The 22257-nt window shown below is 40.6% G+C and overlaps 1 protein-coding gene across 3 annotated transcripts in view; it reads left to right on the plus strand.

Moving 5' to 3' along the window:
• The window catches only part of GUCY2F (guanylate cyclase 2F, retinal), a 100213-nt gene that overhangs the window by 48294 nt on the left and 29662 nt on the right, over positions 1-22257 (plus strand). For all 3 annotated transcript variants that reach the window (XM_040323896.1, XM_040323897.1, XM_040323898.1), the window contains exons 7-13: positions 288-431; positions 1146-1226; positions 1317-1493; positions 2197-2353; positions 5947-6096; positions 13495-13643; positions 20798-20961. In XM_040323896.1, the coding sequence (XP_040179830.1) occupies positions 288-431; positions 1146-1226; positions 1317-1493; positions 2197-2353; positions 5947-6096; positions 13495-13643; positions 20798-20961 (1022 nt within the window). The remainder of the gene's footprint in view (positions 1-287; positions 432-1145; positions 1227-1316; positions 1494-2196; positions 2354-5946; positions 6097-13494; positions 13644-20797; positions 20962-22257) is intronic.

Raw genomic sequence — 22257 nt, forward strand, 5'->3', positions numbered from 1 at the left:
ATATTTTCAAAAAAACTTCCAAATCTTGTGAAATTTTTTACACAGTGGTGTTTGGATAGTTTAAGGTCAGAATCAGTGTGTAACAGCCTTTGCCCATTAAATCTCAGAATTTCTTGTCATGGCTACAGGAATTTTTTGGAAACCCTTTGGCATCTATTGTGTACTTTCCTAATTTTATTGTATAGTTTGCATTTTTTGCAATCAATGAACAGGATCATGATATCTGCATTGATCCTTTTATTAGGTTGAATATTTATTTGTATTACACTGTATGGTTTTCTTTGCAGAAAATGAGCAATGATGGTAGTCGCACCAGTGACAGCGCACAGGTGATGTCAGACACCAGGAGCATGAAGTCACCCATGAGGTCTGGTTCTATTAAGAGTCTCACCCCAGCTACTTATGAGAACTCCAATGTAGCAATCTATGAGGTAGGTAATATTCCACAATACAATTACCTAAATAGCATGGATTATCTAGTTTCCTAAGTAGATTAATCTCTTCTTCATTACAAAGGCTTGCAGAGCCATTTACCTGTTACTTGAGACCTTAGATTAAGAAGGCTTATATAATAGATACATACACTGGTACCATTAAAACGTTTTGTTCCACATAACTTAGCAATAGTGACATTTCCAGATATTTGTATAAAACTGTAAAGCAGTCCATGGTGGATCACTTTTGCAGCATGCTTCCATTCACTCCCATGGGAGATTCTGACAGACAGTGCCACCTGTCAAACTCTGTGTTAAAATTGCCATACCATGATGCTAAGCATCGTGTTTGTGGCAATGTGTACAGTGGCACCATGCCCCCTTGTAGGTGGGCAGTTAGGGAAGGGAGACAATAAAAACACAGATCAACTGCCTGTTTTTACCACCTCCTGGCTGCCCCGTATGAAAGGGGCCTTAGTCTGATGCCACCTTGTGCTGAATCCTTTGAGACCATTAAAAATCTAACAAACTTAGCATCCATTAAAGGAGGGAGTACAGCAGGAAATATTTTCCTTTTAGCACAAATAATTTAAAGTAAAAAAAAATGTATTTACTCAACTGAATTTGAGTTTAACTTTAATATACTGTATCTAGTATTCAGAAGACAGCTCTATAAGTAATTAGTGTTACATTCTTTTTTTTTCTTTCAAGGGTGACTGGGTATGGATGAAAAAGTTCCCATCTGGGGATTTTGGAGACCTGAAGCCAGGAACAAGTGATGTTTTTGAAATGGTGAGCAAAGTCCTGGTCAAAGCCTATTTCTAGATGTTGTATTACAGTGCCCTAGACTCACGCTACCTCTTGGTTTGTTTTTGTGGATAGATGAAAGACATGCGTCATGAAAATGTCAACCCATTCCTTGGGTTTTTCCATGACTGTGGAGTCTTTGCCATTGTCACGGAATTTTGTTCCAGGGGCAGCTTAGAGGATCTCCTCCGAAATGAAGATGTCAAACTTGACTGGATGTTTAAATCTTCTCTCCTGTTAGATCTTATTAAGGTAAGTGAGACAATAATATCTTCTTTCTTAAAGGATGCTTCCACCCAAACCTAACATGATTTGATTTGTGGATAAGTAGCAGTTGTAGTAATAGTTGTAGTAGTAAGGTGTAGTAATGTGGTAATAATAGTAGTAAGATTTAGAAATAATATATGGTAGTAGTAGTAAGATGTAGTAATCTGTATGTAAAATTAAGTTCAGAGAACTTTTGTTTAACCGTGTGTATGCAAGCCAAGCTTGAGCAGAATTCCGTCGGAAAAACCATCCAAGGTTTTTCCGACGGAAAATCCGATCGTGTTTACGCGGCATAACTTTTCCTGAAAGTTACAGCTATACTGGGGCTGAACAGGAGAAAATAAACCCAAGTATAGCTTCTTAAAACACAAAAGATAAAAGGATTCCGGGAGGAGAACTTGTTCACTTGCAGATTTACTTACTGGTGTTTTCTACAAGCAAAACAATTTTATTAAACAATACGAAAAAAGTATCAGATGCTGAAAAATACATGTATAAACGTTTTTAGCTGAACCAAAGAAGGTATTTTTGGTCCTCTCACCATTCCAAAATCTGCATAATTATATGCATGTATTTAGCACAACTTAAAGCGGTAGTAAACACTTTTATTTATTTATTTTTTGTATACTTAAAAGTATATATTTACTATGTGATTGAATATTTATTTTAACTTATGTGTTCTGCACAGGGCATGAAGTATTTACATCACAGAAAGTTTATTCATGGTCGACTTAAATCTGGCAACTGTGTAGTAGATGGACGCTTTGTGTTAAAAGTCACAGATTATGGGTACAATGAAATCCTACAGACTCAAAGGATTGCACATGAAGAACCTTCTGCACTTGGTAAATTGAACCAATATATTGTGTGAAGATGCAAAAATGTCAACAGTTATTTTTGTGTCATCGTCATCTTTTTTTATGCACATTTTAATTCTGATTTTGTAAATAGGAAGAGACAGCTAAAATTGTGCAAGATAATATGCAAATATTTGAAGATCTCCACTCAGATTGTAAAGTAAAATTCTGATGGGAATAATTGAGCAGTCTACATCTAAGTTTAGGATTAGGGCTGAAGATAGGCCTGGAGTTAAAGAGGTTTTAAAGTGATTGTAAAGTCAATTTTTTCCCCCAAAAAAACGTGTTAAACATATTGCAGGGGATTTGCACAGAGCAGCCCAGATCCTCCTCTTCTCGGGTCCCTCTTTGGTGCTCCTGGCCCCTCCGTCCTGTTGAGTGTCCCCACAGCAAGCAGCTAGCTATGGGGGCACCGGAGCTGAGTCACAGCTTCCTGTGTCCATTCATACACAGAGCTGCAGTCCGGCCCCACCCCATCACTCTCCTGATTGGCTAGCCGACTTTGATTGACAGCAGCATTTCAGCCAATCAGGAGGGAGAGTCTCAGATGGCCAAGACACCCGTTGACATCGCTAGACAGGAAAGGGGCTCAGGTAAGTATTAGAGGGGCTGCTGCACAAAGAAGGCTTTTTATCTTAATGTATAGAGTGCATTAAAGCGGATGTCCGCTGAAAAAAAAATATTAAAAGCCAGCAGCTACAAATACTGCAGCTGCTGACTTTTAATATTAGGACACTTACCTGTCCTGGAGTCCAGCACCGTCCGCAGCAGAGGATGAGCGATCGCTCGTCACTCTGCTGCCCCCCCCGCCATCCTCGGTGAGGTAACCAGGAAGTGAAGCGCTCCGGCTTCACTGCCCGGTTCCCTATGGCGCATGCGCAAGTCGCGCTATGCCTGCCGATTGGCTCCCGCTGTGTACTGGGAGCCGAATGTTCCCAGAACACAACGGGGGGGGGGGGTTAGGTGACGTCATGATAGGTATCTGCACCCCCCTCCCCCTGAAAGGTGTCAAATGTGACACCAGAGGGGGGAGGGTTCCGATCAGCGGGAGTTCCACTTTAGGGTGGAGCTCCGCTTTAAGATAAAAAACCTTCTACCTTGACAACCCCTTTAAACCCAAAAATAAAAATTTAATATATTGCTTTTCTTCTTTTTTTTTCACTTGTTGTTCCTGCCAGTAAAGGTCCATTCATGCATTCCTGCTGCAGTCCAGGATCAATGTTAGCTAGTTAACAAGCATAGTTCACACCATTGCATTGTGTTGCAGTGCCGTGAAAAAAAAATGGGCATGCTGCATTTTTTTTGCAACTAAAACATGTATAAACACATATAAAGGCATGTAAACACAATGCACATAAATGCAATTCTGGAAACAAAAAACAAATTTTGGCTGCTTTGATGACCTGTTCTTCTCTATGTCAAAAACACTTAGACAAAGCACACTGCAAACGCATGTAAATGCATATGTGTAAATGCATGAACAATGTGAGTAGTAAAATGTTTGGCTAGATCGAGAGCAGATTAGAGCATAGTGGTGCAGCTGCTCTCCATGCCCTCACTGAATTGATATGCAGGATGCCAGCAGGGGAAACAGACAAGCCAAAGGAGCTCCACAGACTTGTATACTGCTGTGTTGGACTGTGGGAGTTATAGTCCTTAATGGGAACCATGCCGTGGAATCCTACGGACCTTTGAACTACAGTACCTCCAAGGTGAGGGAGAAGAAAAGGCTAGCTGTCTATACTGCAGATCATTGAGCTTTATCTTTTGCCATCCGGAGACCAGAGTGAGCACACCTGCCTTTCTGGATGTGCACCTATCTGACCCAAGGTTGTGACCTGGGCCAGAGATTGGGGTCCTGTGAGCTGGGGACCAGAGAAAGTCGATCAAAGTGCACAGAGGCTTTGACTGAGCTATTGGCAGAACACAGACCGTTGCTGCAGAGAGACCGGAGCATTGTACACATGTGGGTTGAGAACCGGAGCCATTACAGACAGATCCAGAGAACATCTGAATATCAGGATCGTTGATGCCATACCACTGGGACTGGTGAGAGAGCACTGTTACCACTGCATGCAGACTTTACTGGGACTGTATTAATGTGCACCACCATAAAGACTGGGCCCCAAAGTTAGCTGGCTGAAGAATTAGGGCAATTGACTTCCTTGTTAGATAGCTGCTCTATTAGAACTTCATTTGCTGCCACAAGTAAGGAGAGATTTCGACAGTAAGCCCTGGGTCTAAGCATATAAAGTGCAATTTAACAGCAATGTATACTGGTTACAGGAAAGTTATAACGGCATCGTTCACCACCATAAGTATTGTCATTCATGCCATTGCTCTGTGCGGGTGTAGGTTACCAGGTATAAATTACTCCTGCTACCTGGAACTCCTCACCAACCTGCTACAAGTTAGTATTCATATTGTCTAGCGGATTGTGATTACCTGTGTTCTCTGTTTACTCATTTATGACACTGAGTGAGTGAGTGAGTGAAAAACTTATATAGCGCAACACATGCAAACTGAATCGCCTCTGGGTGCTGTTGCCGTTTACCTCAATCCATAATAATATACAACATTCTGCCTTCACTAATCAGTTTGGTGTCTACTTCCTGGTATTGAGTTATAGTTTTGTGCAGAGTATCTAACTTTGTGCTCTCAACAGCATTGCAAGTTCTCTCTGGTTAACCTTGTGTGTCAGAAAGGCCAAGGTTCTCTACAAAGATGAGTTAAAGAACAGAGAACCAAAAATTATTAAGTGGCTCCTCCAGGGGTAGTGCTACATTTCAGGTGTGAATGGGTTTAAGCCGGTTATTTTTCAAATTCTTTTAATAGATCAAGCTGTCCAGAAAAATTGGCAGTTATAGAGTTAAGACAAACGATTAAAGGATATTTACAATGATCAGCTTGTATTCACTTATTCAAAAGCTTAATCCTAAAAGGAAAGAAAACTGTTTGCTGTAACTGTTTCAAAAGTGTTAGCTGGATTTTGGCTTTAAGTTGTTAGTCTAGTCTATTTAAATCCGCTAGTGCATTTATCATTACCCTCTACCAGACTTGCTAATCTGCTGTTCAATGGTGTCTCCGTTGCTCCCCCACTGGAAGGCTACTGCAGGGGAAACTGGCAGAATCACCAGGCAAACATAAAGGATAAAAGCCTATAAAAAAGACAACTAATGCAGCCACCACATTTAGATATTGGTAAGCTGCAATATGTTATGTTTTTCTATTTATGAGATAGGACAACAGTTAGAGAAGAATTGAGGTTACTTTGGGTGCCTGAGCTTCGGCTCAATAGATGTCTGTGGGGATTTGCTGAGTCCCTAATGCTATAGAGCAAGGATCCTCAAACTACGGCCCTCCAGCTGTTGCTGAACTACACATCCCATGAGGCATTGTAATACTCTGATGTTCACAGACATGACTAAGCATGATGGGAATTGTAGTTCCTGAACAACTGGAGGGCCATAGTTTGGAGACCCCTGCTAGAGTGACTCTCAGGGATTGAAAGCTTGGTGTATAGCCACATATTAAAGCAGATTAACTTGACTAATAATTGTCCCTGTTTTTTTTTTTTTCAGAGTTGTTATGGACAGCACCAGAATTACTGAGAGATCCACATGCAGCACTGCATGGTACATTTGCTGGAGATATTTATAGCTTTTCTATTATCATGCAGGAGGTTGTGGTACGTGGACCTCCATTTTGCACATTGGAACAAACTCCAGAAGGTAACAAAACCTTCCCAAAAAACATGTCAATGAGCATAAATGTCTGTTTGCCATAATTATTTTGTGATAATAATGTCTAATTGGCTTTATTTTCAACTTATGCAAAAGTTCACCAATGATCTTTTATTTACTCGTTTTTTAATGATTACTAAGGATGTCAGTTCAATAAAGCTCTGCACTATGTGTTTAAATGTTTCAAAGTACATAACATGTGGTATAAAATAAGGCTTGTATATAAAAACCAGATCAGTGAAAAAGATATATCTGATATCCAAAGCAAATATATACGTATATACTGTATATATGTATGAAGAAGACATGACTGATGTGGTTAATAGCATTTTTTTTCTTGCCTTTATAGCCCAACCTTAAAGTTGACATCACAGATATGTCACATCCTGGCTTCTAGAATTTAGGTTTATAGTCTATAATAGTAGTTATATCTGAAATATCTGTATATAGAATATATGTAATAGAGCACCTGCATAAATCAAAATCAAAATAAGAATATAATATATGCTTTTGCTTATTTACTATGTATATTTTGTAACACTGATGATTTTCGAAGCTAAATGTTTTAGATGTATTTTGGTATTATAATGTTATTTGCTTGAAGTTTTAACATAAAACTGGTAAGGAAATAATGAGGTATGAATCAAAATCTTTATATGTGACTCTTGTATATATTCTAAATACTGGGCACACAAAACAAAACTGAAACTATTTTCCTAAACCCCCTCTAGCACTTTCCAGAATCATTTTTGAAGTCATGTGCTTTGTTATTGTCAGGGCATAAAAATAAAAATAAAGTTTTTCAAAATATTTGTTTTCGTGACAGCAGTGACTCATCCATTACCAGATGGACCAGTGTGATCAGGGAGCTGCCAAGCAAGCATTGTTTGGTGTGTTTTTCATTAGCTAACCCATAGTGGTTTGGGAATCCCTTGTCATTTTTTTAATATTTATTTGTAAAACAAATATTGGATACATATAACACAACCGTTTAAAATGAATATCCTTTAAAAAATGAAAATAAAATTGACCTAAAACCTTTGTAATTTACCTTTAAGTGATAATTCTTAACTGCAAAACAATCTCTGCCATTGTTTAGGTAAACTACAGCTACTGCAAAAATTAGGCTCAAGCTGATGTTTGCTGCTTTGTTGTTTAGAGGGGTAGGATTTCAGATTCTGGCAAATTTCTGGATCTTCATTTAGGCTGGGAAGAGACAACTGATATTGTTTCACCACTAAGAACTACATGAGAAAGGGAGGGTGGGGGCGCTAGGTTAAATATAAGTTGTAAATAATGAAAAATGGTAATAACACATATATAAAGATCAATAAAATGAAATAAAAATGCCACACCAATAGATAAGTAAACATGTGCTGTGTAAATTAAAAAAAATACAATAATTATATCCCCAGCAAATAGCTGAAACAAAGTCCTTTACTAAAGTGCTTTAGTGCATAGTAATTAGCCTTCAAAATCCCTGTGCATAGCTCCACCTTCACCGACCGTGAGAGATCACCCAAAAAGTGCTCTGAATAAGGGTGGCACCTTACCAGATGCTGTTGACCCTTTTAGTCAAAAAAGTGGTCAATATAGGCTCAAACCACAGGTTTGTATCTGCATTTTAAACTCAGACTCCTTGCATCAGACCAGGCTCCAATAGAAATATACGGAATAAAGAGAGAGCCACAATAGTATAATTCCATTTTATTTAAAAAATGTGTTAAAAAACAGGACCCCAAGTGGCTGCTTACTTTTGTCGATGCCCTGGACCCAGCACTGAGGCTGGAAAGCATGTAAAAAAATTGTGGAGAGATGGTCCCTTCGCTGGAGAGACTGGCGTGCATTCCACCTCCTAGACTGGAGGGCCAACGGGAATGGAAGTTGCGTAGCTGTGTTACCACATCATCAGGAAACATACCTGGTCACGCATTGTGTAAGCTTAAATGTGTCTATCAATCAGCAAAGAGGGAGGGGAATCTAATGGCGTCAGCCTCTGTCCCGGCTCCAAAAGCCAAACACTAAACACTAATACATTTAAATATCGGCATAATCGAACAACATAGCAAAATAATAGCCAAACTTGCAAAAGGTAACTTATTACATTGGTATACCTTGATTATCAGCACATATACGTAAAATTTTAAATTTTAAAATAAATTAAGAAAGTAATATAAAATAACAGAAATAATTAATAATATGGGTTATTAATAAAATAATCAACCAGGGTCCCTATTCATCAGGGTAGTTTACTCATTATTTATAAAACAATTGAGGTCAAGTTCAATGTTGAGACCCAACGGCTGCATAGACCTCAACCGATACAGCCACTGGGTCTCATTCTGGGATATTGCTTTTTTAAGGTCAGTACCTCTCCAATGACTGGTGGCTCTGTCTATCCCATAAAAAAATAATTTACGAGGGTCCTTATCATGGCATAAGGCAAAATGCCTCGAGACGCTATGATTGGGGAAGCCTTTGATGATATGGGCCACATGCTCATTTATTCGAACCCTCAGCTCTCTAGTTGTCAATCCTACATACTGGAAGGAACAGGGACATTCCAGTACATAAGTAACATATTTGGAGTGGCAGGTAATGAGCGGATTAATAGTAAATTCTTGGTTGGTCACATTAGACCTAAATTTACAGATTTTTTTCCCATGTCTATTTGTGGTTTTACAAGATCTACAGCGGGTACAGTAGTGGAAGCCCGACCCATTTAAAAATGTTAATGGTTTTTCGGGGGGATCTGGTACATTAGGCGCTATCATGTTCCTCAAACCAGGGGCCCTTCTGTAGATGAATTTAGGTTTTGGTGGTAAAACCTTAACCAAATCTGTATCCTTTTCCACACTTTTGTATTGTCTGTGGAATCCTGAAAGAAAAGCCACATCTCCTTGATGTAAAGTCTTCTTTTTAGAGACCAACAGAGATTCCCTATCCATAATGGTGACTTAATTTTTTGCGTTCATTAATACTGGTTGGGGGGATCCCTTTTTAATTGACTTTTCAGTGAGGATATTTGCCTGCTGCTCAAAATCGGTTAGTTGGTCGCAATTGCGATGAATGCACATATATTGCCCTTTAGGTATTGCTCCCAACCACTTGGGGTGGTGGCAACTGGTGGTGGGCACAAAGCCATTTCTATCCGTTGCTTTGAAGAAAGTCTTTGTGCCCCCCTGATTCTTTTTTTTAACTAACGTTAGATCTAAATAATTGATGGAGGTCAAACTAAACTCTGCTGTAAATCTAAGGCCATATTGGTAGATGCTCATATTCAGTAGGAAAATTTCTAATGGCGCTTGGGACCCCTCCCATAACAAAATTACGTCATCGATATATCTTTTATAGTGTATCAAAGAACCATTGGCGTTTTTGTATATCGCTTCACCTTCCCACTTGTTTAGGACCAAGTTCGCTACGCTGGGGGCATAACGAGCCCCCATTGCGACGCCCTTGATTTGGTTATAACATTTTCCCTGAGCCCAAAAGTAATTATTGCCCATAGCTTGTTTGAGTCCATCAACCAAGAATTTAATTTGGGCCAATTGGAGTGTGGATTCCTCCTCTAATGCCTTAGTTATTGCTATAATGGCATCCTCCTGTTTAATATTAGTATATAAGGATTCGATATCCACTGTCACCAGCCATGTGTCATTGGTGACAACTATGGAGGATAAAGATTTTTTTTTTTTTTTTTTTTTTTTTTTTTTTCCACGTCAGACATAACCACAGCAAGAGACCTGCTCATGATTTTATTCATAATTCCGTCTCTATTTCAGGTATAGCATCATTTGTGGTAGTTTATATATTTTTTTTTTTTATTATTATTTTTTTTCTTGATTCTATATTTGTTATTCTGCTATTTGCATATTGTTTGATTTTTTTTTTTTTTTTTTTTTTTAAGCATATCTTCTTTCAGCCCTTTAACAATTTAAACGGGCTAGAGCGTTCCTCATATATACGAGATCCAACATGCTATCATTACGTGATAACGTGACACATCACCCCATCCCAGTCCCTTCCCTCCCCTCCCCCCCCCCCCACTACCCTTCCCACCCCTCCCAGACCATCTCCCGACTCCACCTAGTATTTTTATTTCCTATATTGCTGCATTCTTATTCCTCTCTCATGTTTTCTGCGTATTTCCGAGACTTTTTAAAATCAATCCATGTTTCCCAGATATCCTTATTTCCTGCCTTGTTCTTTTCGCAACCATATTTTACTTTCTCCCTCCTATAAGTACCCTCTACAGAGTCGATCCACTCCCATATTTGCGGGCTTACCGGGTTTCTCCATTTTAGGGGTATCAATCGTTTCGCAGAGTTCAACAAATGCGGAATTAGTGATCCCCTATAATCGTTCACTGGCGTTTCTCCCCCATGAAAGAGGACTATCCAAGGATTATTTTCCAATTCTTTTTTAGTTATCTCTTTTATCAAGGCCAAAACTTTTCCCCAGAACGTTTTGATTTTTACACAGTCCCACCACAGGTGGGCCATCGTTCCTCTTGCCTCACATCCTCTCCAACATTCCTCTGACTCCCCTACTCCGAATTTGGCCATTTTATCTGGGGTAGTGTACCATCCTGTCAGACACTTGAAGTTCATCTCGGCGGTTTTTACATCAACCGCCGAAGTATGAGTCAAATTGAGGATTCTCCCTATGGTCGTCTTCCCCCTTGGAACTCCTAGGTCTCTCTCCCATTTCTGTATGTAGTTTAGCGTATCCGACTCGTCTATTTTCTGTAAATATTTATATACTTTGGAGATATTTCCTTTTGAACTTTCGGTACTACACATCTGTTCCAATGTAGTGTACTCCTCTCGTGACCTCAATGGGTGTGGGAGGCATTTAACGAATGACACCAACTGAAGATATCTCCACTCGCTGAGTGCCTCCATTTCAATCCTAATTTCGTGAAGGGTCATAATTTTGCCCTCTAGTGTTATGTCTTTTAACTGTGTTCTATTTTTAATCCACTTACCACCTACCTCTTTAGTCCCAGGTGCAAAATATTCGTTTTCTTTCAAATCTATAAGGGGTGAGTTGAATTTAGTTTTTAATTGTTTGTGTAATCGATCCCATATCCTTAAAGCGTTATGTGTAATTGCGTGTGTTGACGTGTGTAGGGTTCTATAGTGTGGGGGGTTCCAGATTAATCTCCCTAACTGTGCCCTCGCTAAGGTGCATTCAATACTTATCCACCTTTTATCCTGTGACTCTTTAGCCCATTCTATGACCCGTGTGAGGACCGAAGCGTTGTAGTATAATCTAATGTCAGGTACAGCCAGGCCGCCTTTTTTCTTGGTTCGTTTTAGAATTTGGGCAGAGACTCTATGTTTTTTATTGTTCCATATGTATTTCATTAGAAGGGAGTTAATTATTTTAATATATGACGGAGGCAAATAAATTGGGACCATTTGGAATTTATACAAAATTTTGGGGATAAGTACCATTTTTACCACATTTATCCTCCCAAACCACGATATTGGTCTATTGTATATAGTTTTAATTTCTCTTTTAATTTCGTCGAGAAGGGGAATAAAGTTTATTCTATATATTTTTTTCAAAGTATTTGCCATTTTTATACCCAAATACTTTATCTCACTTTGCCAGGAGAAATTAAATTTCTTCCGCAAATATAATTCTTCGTCTTTGTGGATATTAATATTCAAAATCTCCGTTTTTGTTGTATTCATTTTAAAGTTTGAGACCTCGCCATATTGTTTTAAGATATCTATTAACTTCGGGAGGGTGACTCTTGGGCTGCTTATGTAGAATAATAAATCATCAGCAAAGGCTGACAGTTTATGCTCATCTTCGCCTACTTCTACCCCATAGATTTCTGGGTTTTGTCGGACCATTGCCAGGAGGGGTTCCAATGCTAGGACAAAGAGGAGGGGGGATAGGGGACATCCTTGCCTAGTCCCATTTTTCATCTCAAAAGGGGCGGATAAGGATCCGTTAATTTTGATCCTTGCACACGGGTGGAAATATAGGGTTTTTATTCTCCTTATCATCCCTGGACCTATTCCTATGAATTCTAGGGTTTGTATCAGGAATCCCCAGTCTACCCTGTCGAAAGCTTTCTCAGCATCAACCGACAGGAATAGACCGGGGGTCCCACTTTCTTTGATCTGCTCCAGGAGAAGGAGCGCCCTCACACCATTATCCTTTCCCTCCCTCCCAGGTATAAAACCTACCTGGTCTGGGTGGATGATGGCTGTCATCGCTCCCTTCATTCTTTCCGCTAAAATTTTTGCATACAGTTTCGTATCTGCGTTTAGGAGTGAGATCGGTCGATAACCCGAACAAGTCGTATTATCCTTTCCCTCTTTTTTGATCACTGTAATCGTTGCTGTTAAAGCCTCTCTACTCATTTCATAGTCAGTTCCAAGGCCATTAAAGTATTGACAGAGTCTGGGGATTAAGATGGTACTGAACTTTTGTAGGTAGGCAGATGTAAAGCCATCTGGCCCGGGACTTTTCCCCTTAGGAGTGTTTTTTAAGGCCTCCCTTATTTCCTGTTCCGTTATTAAACCTTCCATCTCTTCCACCTCCTCTTCTTCTAATTTTGGGAGATTGGCTAACTGTAGTATTTCCCTACCCTTGTCCATTTTTTCGCGTGGGCACCTGATGTTTTGTTGGATATCGTAAAGTTCTTCATAGTAGCTCCGGAATACTTCTGCTATTTTATTTGTCGCATATACTAAGTCACCATTCCTGTCTCAGATTTTTTCTATAAAAAAGGATAAAGATTTAATGAGCTCTCTGCTGTCTTTGAGATAAGATCTCCCCTGTATGACCAGTGGTTGGAAAAATAAATCGAGATATTCCCCCACTCTAGAGTACAATGATCCGATCCCACTGATTATGGGTCGACCTGGGGGATTAGTCCTATTTTTGTGGATCTTAGGCACTATATATAAAACCGGGGTACATGGTACCTTTAGCAATAGATATAGTGCCTCCTTAGCATTTAAGATAGATTTAGCAGCCCCATCATTAATCCACATGGACAATTCTGCTTTAAGTTTGACCAGTGGGTCACCAGGAAGCGGTTTATATGTGCTAATATCCCCCAATAGCCGCTGGATTTCTCTATAATAATTCTCTTTAGTGAGTACCACCACTCCTCCACCTTTGTCCGCTGGACGAACCATTACGTTTTTATTTTTCTCCAATTGAACTACATACATGATTTTAAATCACCAGAAACATCTAAAGTACCTGGACAAGGGGAAGTCTAACCTGCATTGCTTAGCCTACTGTCACAGCAACCTCCATGATGTTTAGCTTTCTTATGTACAGTATATAATATTTAGAGGGTATTTATGTGGAACCAAGTGAGTGTTTTAACATTTTATTCTATTTTATTAGAAATCATCCCAAAGATTAAAAAACCTCCTCCTTTGTGCCGCCCAGTGGTCTCTCCTGATCATGCTCCTATGGAGTGTATTATACTCATGAAACAGTGCTGGAATGAAGTACCAGACAGACGTCCTTCTTTTGATGAAATATTTGATCAAGTAAGTTGCCTGTATCTGAAGCTATATGAGCATAGCTAAGCATGTATCAATCAAAAGAAGCTGTAGAACAAATTGCCTGTGATCTCAAAGTGAAATTGTTGGTATCTCCTGAAATTTTCTATTTGATTTAGCTGATGGGAAAAAGTGACACTGTTCATTTTGCCCACAGAAACGAAAATGACAAATTCCTATATGTGCAAAGAGTATAAAGCAAGCACACCAGATAGTAGCAGCTGGCACACAGGGTGAATGTACAAACCCTTGTAAATCAGTGGCGGTCCATCCATTAGGGGTGCATTGGGCGCCGCCCCCCCTATCCATGCGTTCAACCCCCTAATCTACATGCAGGGTGCTGAACGCATGGATTCCAATGGAGGGGGGGTTTATAGATGCACGTGATTAGAGTCAGAGACTCTAATAGGCTTAAAAAAAGGGTGGGTTTGGGGCACAGAGCACTGCGCTCCGAGCCCACCTAGTTGTGTGACAATAGCGAATGAATATTCACTTTTGTCACACTGATCCTCCTCCCAGCCAATCAGAAAGCGGGTTCTGAGACCCGTCACCCGATTGGCTGAAAGGATAGGTGATCCTATTGGTAAACCTAGGATGAGGAGGGAAGAGACGCACGGCGGAAGCCACCATGATGCAGAGAAGGAGGAGACACGATAAACAATATTTAGTGCAGTGCTTAATAAATTAATTTGATACAGAAAGTTCCATAAAAGTCCAGAAAACAGCTGTATTAGTGCAGAATGTGATAACAATATGTGAAGAAATTTCATCCAATGTGGACATTCCTAGAGCGCTAGACGCTCACCAGAATATAGAATCAACTAGCAATATATAACATCCAGCAAGATCCACCAAAACCAATGAAAAAAATCCAGTGAATGTAAGCCTCCACCCAAACTCACCAGAATTAGGATATAAAACAGCTCTAATCAATATCCCTTAGCAGGCACTCAACATCATTTCATGTGGACAATGTGCTCTCCTTCCTTCAGAGATTCACGAGCTGTGTATAAAAAGCTCACCAGACTTGCTGCACCACTCTAGTGCTCTAAATTGATGGGTCAGGTCTGATCTCCAAAGTGTGTCCTCTTTGTCCCATCACCTTCCACTCCTCCACAAAATATTTTTCCTGTATGCATTCCTTCAGCCCAGAGTATACTGTCAATGATACTGATTAAATCACCTGTAAACACAAGTGAAAATCTTGAAATCTGACCAGTTTGGGGTAGTTTAGGATATTAGCTGATAAACAACACTGGAACTACAGTCCATTCACTCTTTGTCTATACACCTAAAACCAAGCTGCGAGTAGAGTAGAATTGCATATTTCTTTACTACTCTAGTAGCTGATTACAGGTACTACAAGTACTTGATTACATTACTGATACAAAATAGGCATTGTGTCCATTATAGCCCTAAAGACATTTCTATGCTTATGTAATAACCCGGATCCTTTTCTAAAACTGAAACCTTACATTGCCTCTACTAATTGTCTACCATATCTACACCTCTATAATGCCTAGTCTCAACAAATTGGCCAAGAATTTCCCCTGGATTCAAGTTGATGCTCTCTTAAAATCACTGGGCCAGATTCTCGTAGGAGTTACGCCGGCGTATCTCCAGATACGCCGTCGTAACTCTGAGTTTGAGGCGTCATATCTATGTGCCTGATTCTTAGAATCAGTTACGCATAAATTTGTCTTAGATCCGACCGGCGTAAGTCTCTTACGCCGTCGTATCTAAGTTGCATATTTACGCTGGTCACTAGGTGGCGCTTCCGTCGATTTACGCGTTGAATATGGTAATGAGCTAGATACGCCAATACTCAAAACGTACGTGCGGCCGGCGCTTTTTTTTACGTCGTTTACGTTAGGCTTTTTTGGGCGTAAAGTTACCCCTGCTCTATGAGGCGTATATGAGGCGTACCAATGTTAGGTATGGACGTCGGAACAGCGTCAAATTTTTCACGTTTTACGTCGTTTGCGTAAGTCGTCCGTGAATGGGGCTGGACGTAAGTTACGTTCACGCCGACTAGGCATTGAGCGGGCGCAATTTAATTTGAAAATTCGATGTGATACTGAGCATGCGCACGCATGCGCCGTTCGAAAAAGCGTCAATTACGTGGGGCCACGATTAATTTCCATAAAACACGCCCACCACTTCCACATTTGAAAGTGGTGGGCGTGTTACACTACGCCGGCGTAACTTAAAGCGCAAGTTCTTTGAGAATACGGGACATGCCGCTCTAAGTTACGGCGGCGTAGTGTATCTCAGATGCGCTACGCCAGCCTAAAGATAGGCGATTCTACGAGAATCTGGCCCTCTATGTTTATCCTGAGGAAGTCAGGATGATGCTTCGTTTTTTTTTGTATCATTCTTATATATCTCCACATTGCTCTTACCTTATGAGCCTCAAGCTCCTCTTCTTGATGTCTAAAATTATTTTATTTCTTAAATCAGGCAAAGGTTTATTGAGATGTCACAAATTTGTACACACAGACATTAAAAGTACATGTAGTTCACATCAAATATCAATTCAGCATACCAGTATTGTAGTTCATGTCATGGGAATGCTTTAGGTGCCCTTTAGAGCCGTATCTAGGGTCATGCACAACCGGGACATTAGGGCCACCATATCAAAGCAAGTAGACAAGCATTAAACATTTGGAAAGCAAGGGCATGCAAATTACAGCCATAACATTATCAGCTAAATTAAACATATCCATTTTTGTGATAAATTTAACAACAATAACCTGTCCATTACTAAATCAGCTGTGGCCAAACAAGGAGAAGCCAATCAACTACCCCATATCTTCTCATATATGGAAAAGCTGCCCCTATGCTAATACTGTAGTTGTTTAGCTTTCTCCCATATTTTGTGTATAAGTCAATAATTCGTATACTGTTTATTTGGTTTGGAAATAAGCTGCGCCTCGACACCCTCAGGCTAAGGTATTGGTCCCACTAAATTGCAACATTACAGACATTGTGGAGTCATGAGTTCCATCCTCAGAGGCTGTCGCCCTTGCTTGGTTTCCCACCAAGTGTTCAAGTTGAGACGCAATGTAATAGAGCCATGGGTTCGGGAGAGCCAACCCTCCCCTATCCTTTGGCTTCTGCAGTTGTTCTAGTTTAATCCTCGCCTTCCCTCCTTTCCACAACAGGGACCGGAAAACACAGAAAACTTTTAGTGGGATAACCTCTGGGGAGTTATGTAGATGGTAGAGAGGTTGGGGCATCAAAATAATTTTGACCAGATTGGCCCTCCCTCCCACAGAGAGCCATAACCTGGTCCAGAGTTTAACCTTGTCTCTAAATTACGTTAGTAAGGGGAAAATATTTAGGCAGCAGTAGTCTATGAGCTGTGCAGAGATTACTATCCCCGAGTATTTAAATTAGGTCACCACTGGTACAGGACAAAGGGACTCCGTTACAGGGATGATACCCTGATCCAAGAGTAATAAAGCCGACCAGTTGATTGTTGTTTTACTTGCGTCTATCTAGCAAGGTTACTTTGTGGTATATGCAAGGAAGCTGAGGCCTCTGCAGTGTGTTTTTACTATACAAAAATGCTGTACATACAAAACTATTACAATATTAAATATACAAATCAAGACTGACAGATACAGTATCTCACAAAAGTGTGTACACCCCTCACATTTTTGTAAATGTTTTATTATATCTTTTCATGTGACAACACTGAAGAAATTATACTTTGCTACCATGTAAAGTAGTGAGTGTAAAGCTTGTATAACTGTGTAAATTTGCTGTCCCCTCAAAATAACTCACAGCCATCAATGTCTTAACCGCTGACAACAAAAGTGAGTTCACCCCTAAGTGAAAATATCCAAATTGTGCTCAAAGTGTCAATATTTTGTGTGGCCACCAGTATCTTCCAGCACTGCCTTAACCCTCTTGGGCATGGAGTTCACCAGAGCTTCACATGTTGCCACTGGAGTCCTCTTCCACCCCTCCATGATGACACCATGGAGCTGGTGGATGTTAGAGACCTTGTGCTCCCCCACCTTCTATTTGAGGATGCCCCAGAGATGCTCAATAGGGTTTAGGTCTAGAGACATACTTGGCCGGTCCAACACCTTTACCCTCAGCTTCTTAAGCAAGGCAGTGATCGTTTTGGAGGTGTGCTTGGGGTCCTTATCATGTTGGAATACAGCCCTGCGGCCCAGTCTCCAAGAGAGGGGATCATACTCTGCTTCAGTATGTCACAGTACATGCTGCCATTCATGGTTCTCCCAAGGAACTGTAGCTCCCCAGTGCGGGCAGCACTCATGCAGCCCCAGACCATGAAACTCTCACAACCATGCTTGACTGTATACAAGACACACTTGTCTTTGTACTCCTCACCTGGTTGCCGCCACACGCACTTGACACCATCTGAACCAAATAAGTTTTTCTTATCAGACCACAGGACATCCATGTCCTTGCTCTGCTTGTCTTCAGCAAACTGTTTGCAGGCTTTCTTGTGCATCATCTTTAGAAAAGGCTTCCATCTGGGATGACAGCCATGCAGACCAATTTAATGCAGTGTGCAGCATATGGTCTGAGCAGTGACAGGCTAACTCCACACATCTTCAACATCTACAGCAATGCTGACAGCGCTCATACTTCTATTTCCCAAAGACAACCTCTAAATTTGACGCTGAGCACATGCACTCAACTTTTTTGGTCGACCATGGCGAGGCCTGTTCTGAATGGAACCTGTCCTGTTAAACCACTGTAACAATAATTTTTTTCAGGTCCTCAGAGAGTTCTTTGCCATGAGGTGCCATGTTAAACTTCCAGTGGCCAGTAGGGGCAGCACAGTGGTGTAGTGAGTAGCACTTTCGCCTAGCAGCAAAAGGGTCGCTGGTTCGAATCCCGACCACGACACCATCTGCCTGGAGTTTGCATGTTCTCCCTGTGCCTGCGTGGGTTTCCTCCGGGTACTCCAGTTTCCTCCCACACTCCAAAGACATGCTGGTAGGTAAATTGGATCTTGTCCAAATTGGCCCAGTATATATATGTATATCTGTGTGTATGACTGTGTTTATGGACGTCCATGAACTTGACACCCCGACGCTGTACCTAAGCTGAAAAATAAGGATAAAACAATACCTTCACTCCATTATAATGAATGTTGGGCCTTTCCCTCGCCAGTCATAGTATTTTTTCTCTATTGCGGTAGTGGAGAAAGCGGGCAAAAACCAGCCTGGGAGCATTGCCCGGTAATGCTCTGGTAGGGACTTGTGTGCCCTCTCCGCCGCAAATAAAGGCTTAAAAGCTTCTTTACCAAAGGTATCTATTAGTCAATGTTCAAGAAATTCAGAAGGATCCCTGCCTTCAACCCCCCCTGGGAGCCTCACTAGGCGAACATTGTTGCCAAGCAACCTGTTTTCTATATCATCTGTCTTGTCTTTGTTCTCATGTGCTAAATGGGCATTCAAATGGGACTCAGCAATCAGGGGTGGGAGCTTGCCTTCCAGTTCACTTATGTGACTTTCCACTGCAGTGGTTTGCTCACAAATCTTTTGCAGATCCTGTCTGAGGAGGGCGACCTCCTCTGTCAGACCCACAGACTCTCCTTGACTGTATTAACTGAAGCTGTACATTTATGCACAACCTGTAGAATCTGACTCAGTGTAGGCTCACCCACAGATTTTTTTTCAGTGCCTGGTGCTGGTTCAGAGTCTGGCAGGGACATGATGTCTGCTTCAGCTCCATGCTGAGACCCAGTCTCCTGCTCTGCCTCTTTAGGATATGTGTCCAAATGTAGATATTTTGACATGGACCTGTTCCATGCCTTCTGGTCGTGTCCCAAGATTACATGATTGTGGAACTCAGTATTGCATTATACTACCACACACTCAGTAAACTATGAGCCTCTAACCCCTGAATGGGCACTTTTAGCCTAATCAACATCCCAGGTATCAAAATCTCAAGGGGCTACAAACCATTCCTTATTGTCGTATACCTTTTAGAATGGAAAGCCGTCCTACATAACTGGATTTACCCGGAACCCCCACTATTTGATTATAGGCAAACTATCCTATGTGTCCTACATGCAATGGGTGGAGGCCTACATAAAGACGCATAGGTTTAAAAATTCTTTGATGTTTGGGAAGCTTTCACTCAAACCTTGCCTATGGATACTCAACAATCTATAGTACAATGCTTCCAATAAAATCAATGATATAAAATCTGGCTTCTAGCCAAAGAGCCTCCAATTGATGTCCTACCCTCTACTTAAGACAAAATATACTTTTTATATTTTAGCACTCGCATGATTTCAAAGCTGCATTTCAGCCCGACTTCAGGATTAACTTGAAAGACATCTGTGTGGGTTCATGCACAGATGTCTATTAATATTGCCCCTGAAGTCACCAAAAGTAGTGCAGGAACTATTTTTAGAAATTGGTGCGGTGCTGCAAAGTCAGCGTCACACCGTTTGGGACACTCCTATTGTGGGAAATAGGCTCCAACATATCAAATCACATGTCAAATCGCACTGATGTGAATGGGGGCTTAATGATAGAGACCTCCTCCCCTTCCCTCCATTTGCAAATTTTCAGATCGTCCACAATCCACCCACATCCACAATTTCCGTTTAGATTTACTTTCAACTATGTAGTGCAAGGGGCCTGAATGATTGCATACAATTAGAATGTGTTTAGGTTTGATCTCATATTATATGGTTTTGGTAAATCTAAAGGAAAATTATACAAAAAAATTGTATAATCTGTAGCCAGTTATACTTTTTATCCCTAGACCCAACACTGCTAGTTAATTCTTAAAACTATGCTGTACTAACAAACTGTCACTTTATTGTTTTACCGGGGAAATGTTGCTGCCACTCTCATTGTTGCAGCATTCTGAAAAAAAAAAACATAGGCATTGTGCCTGTTTCAGCCTCACTGTCCCCAGCTTCTGCATGCCTGGTAAGACCAACCAGTATCCTCCTATCCCAAATGAGGTTCGAAGGAGCGGTACAAGACAGTTGGCCTAGAGGGCGAGGTGGAGTAAATTCAGAAATTTTAGCTCTTGTTTTTTACATTTAATTGAAAATGGATTGCGTATTACATGTTGTCACTTCAGATATTGCAAGCTTAGTTAAATACCTATTTTTTCTTTGTTCCTGAACACAGTTCAAAAACATCAATAAAGGAAAGAAAACAAACATTATTGATTCCATGCTGCGCATGTTGGAGCAATATTCAAGTAACCTAGAAGATTTAATACGTGAAAGAACAGAAGAACTGGAGATAGAAAAACAGAAAACTGAAAAGCTCTTAACACAAATGTTACCTCCGTGAGTGGTTTCATTTATATTGCACAAAAGTACCTTATCACTGTGATCAAGAAAAGCCCCCTAGATTTATTACTGAGACAGACTTGGTGATAAATAAATTTTTGGTGAAAAATTGAGAGCCAGGAAGCTACCACTTTAGAAATAATCAGGCATACCTGCAGGATTGCCCATACTGTAAGGCATTTATAGGGTGCTTTGCAGCATGTAGCTCCTCCCTTGACCATCTGGGGGAATTCATTATCACCTATAGGACTGTAGTTTTGTGCACAGATGAATCAAAAAAATACATGAAACACAGAGAAAAATATTTTGGAGGCATACAACTGCCACACCAAATCTACTACGTTTTAGCCCTGGTTCACACTGGTGTGTTTTGACATGCGATCTGACATGTCAAATCGGCGGCATTTGCTGGCTAGAAGTTTCTGTACTATTTTTTGCGATTTCGGCCCGCTATTTACATTGACATCTGTGCAGAAACTGTAATCGCGGCCGAAATCGGGACTGACAAGCGGGAGTGAAATCGTGTGAGTTCAGCTGAACTCGCACAGCTTCATTCCCGCAGCCCAGTGTAAACCTGGGCAGTGTAAACCTGGGCTTAGACCCCTTTTTACATTGGCGCTTTCATTGTACATTTTTTTATCTATTAACAGATAGATGAGAAAAGACAGCACCAAAACATTGCAAATAATGGAGATGCCATATTTGCTGGAATGCACTATGGTGGAATGCAACACATGTATGTTGCCTTGGTGCATCGAGGTGCTATTCAAAATGAATGGCACCATAATGCATCAACACATGCATTGTGTGTTGCTGTGCATTGTAGTAATGCATGCAAAAATGCGTGTGTTGCCACAATGCATAGATGTAAATTAGTCCTAATGAAAGCAGAGGTTAGGCTTGGTTCACACTTTTGCTTGACCGTAATGCAGACATTAGCACAAAACACATCAGTTGTGTTGGTACAGTGTGGGGTCATTCATTTTGAATAGCATCTCAATGCACCTTGCTAGCAGACATGCATTGCACTAGCATGCATTGCAATGTGCTAAAAGTGTATAACTTTTTTTAGTGAAAAAAATTGGAAAAACAATCATCATTTTTTTTACTGTGCAAAAAAAATGCCTCTTACAAGCCTTATTATATTAATACTGGTATGCAAGCAGCTTTCAATAATAGAAATAATTATATGGGGCTGTCAATGCATTTTATTTTCAATTTACCTATGTGAGAAGTAAAACCTTTGACTCTTTCTACTGAAATCATATGTTTCCTCCTATAGATGCCCCTGCA

Source organism: Rana temporaria, chromosome 9 (assembly GCF_905171775.1).
Source record: "Rana temporaria chromosome 9, aRanTem1.1, whole genome shotgun sequence".
In the NCBI taxonomy this organism is placed as follows: domain Eukaryota; kingdom Metazoa; phylum Chordata; class Amphibia; order Anura; family Ranidae; genus Rana; species Rana temporaria.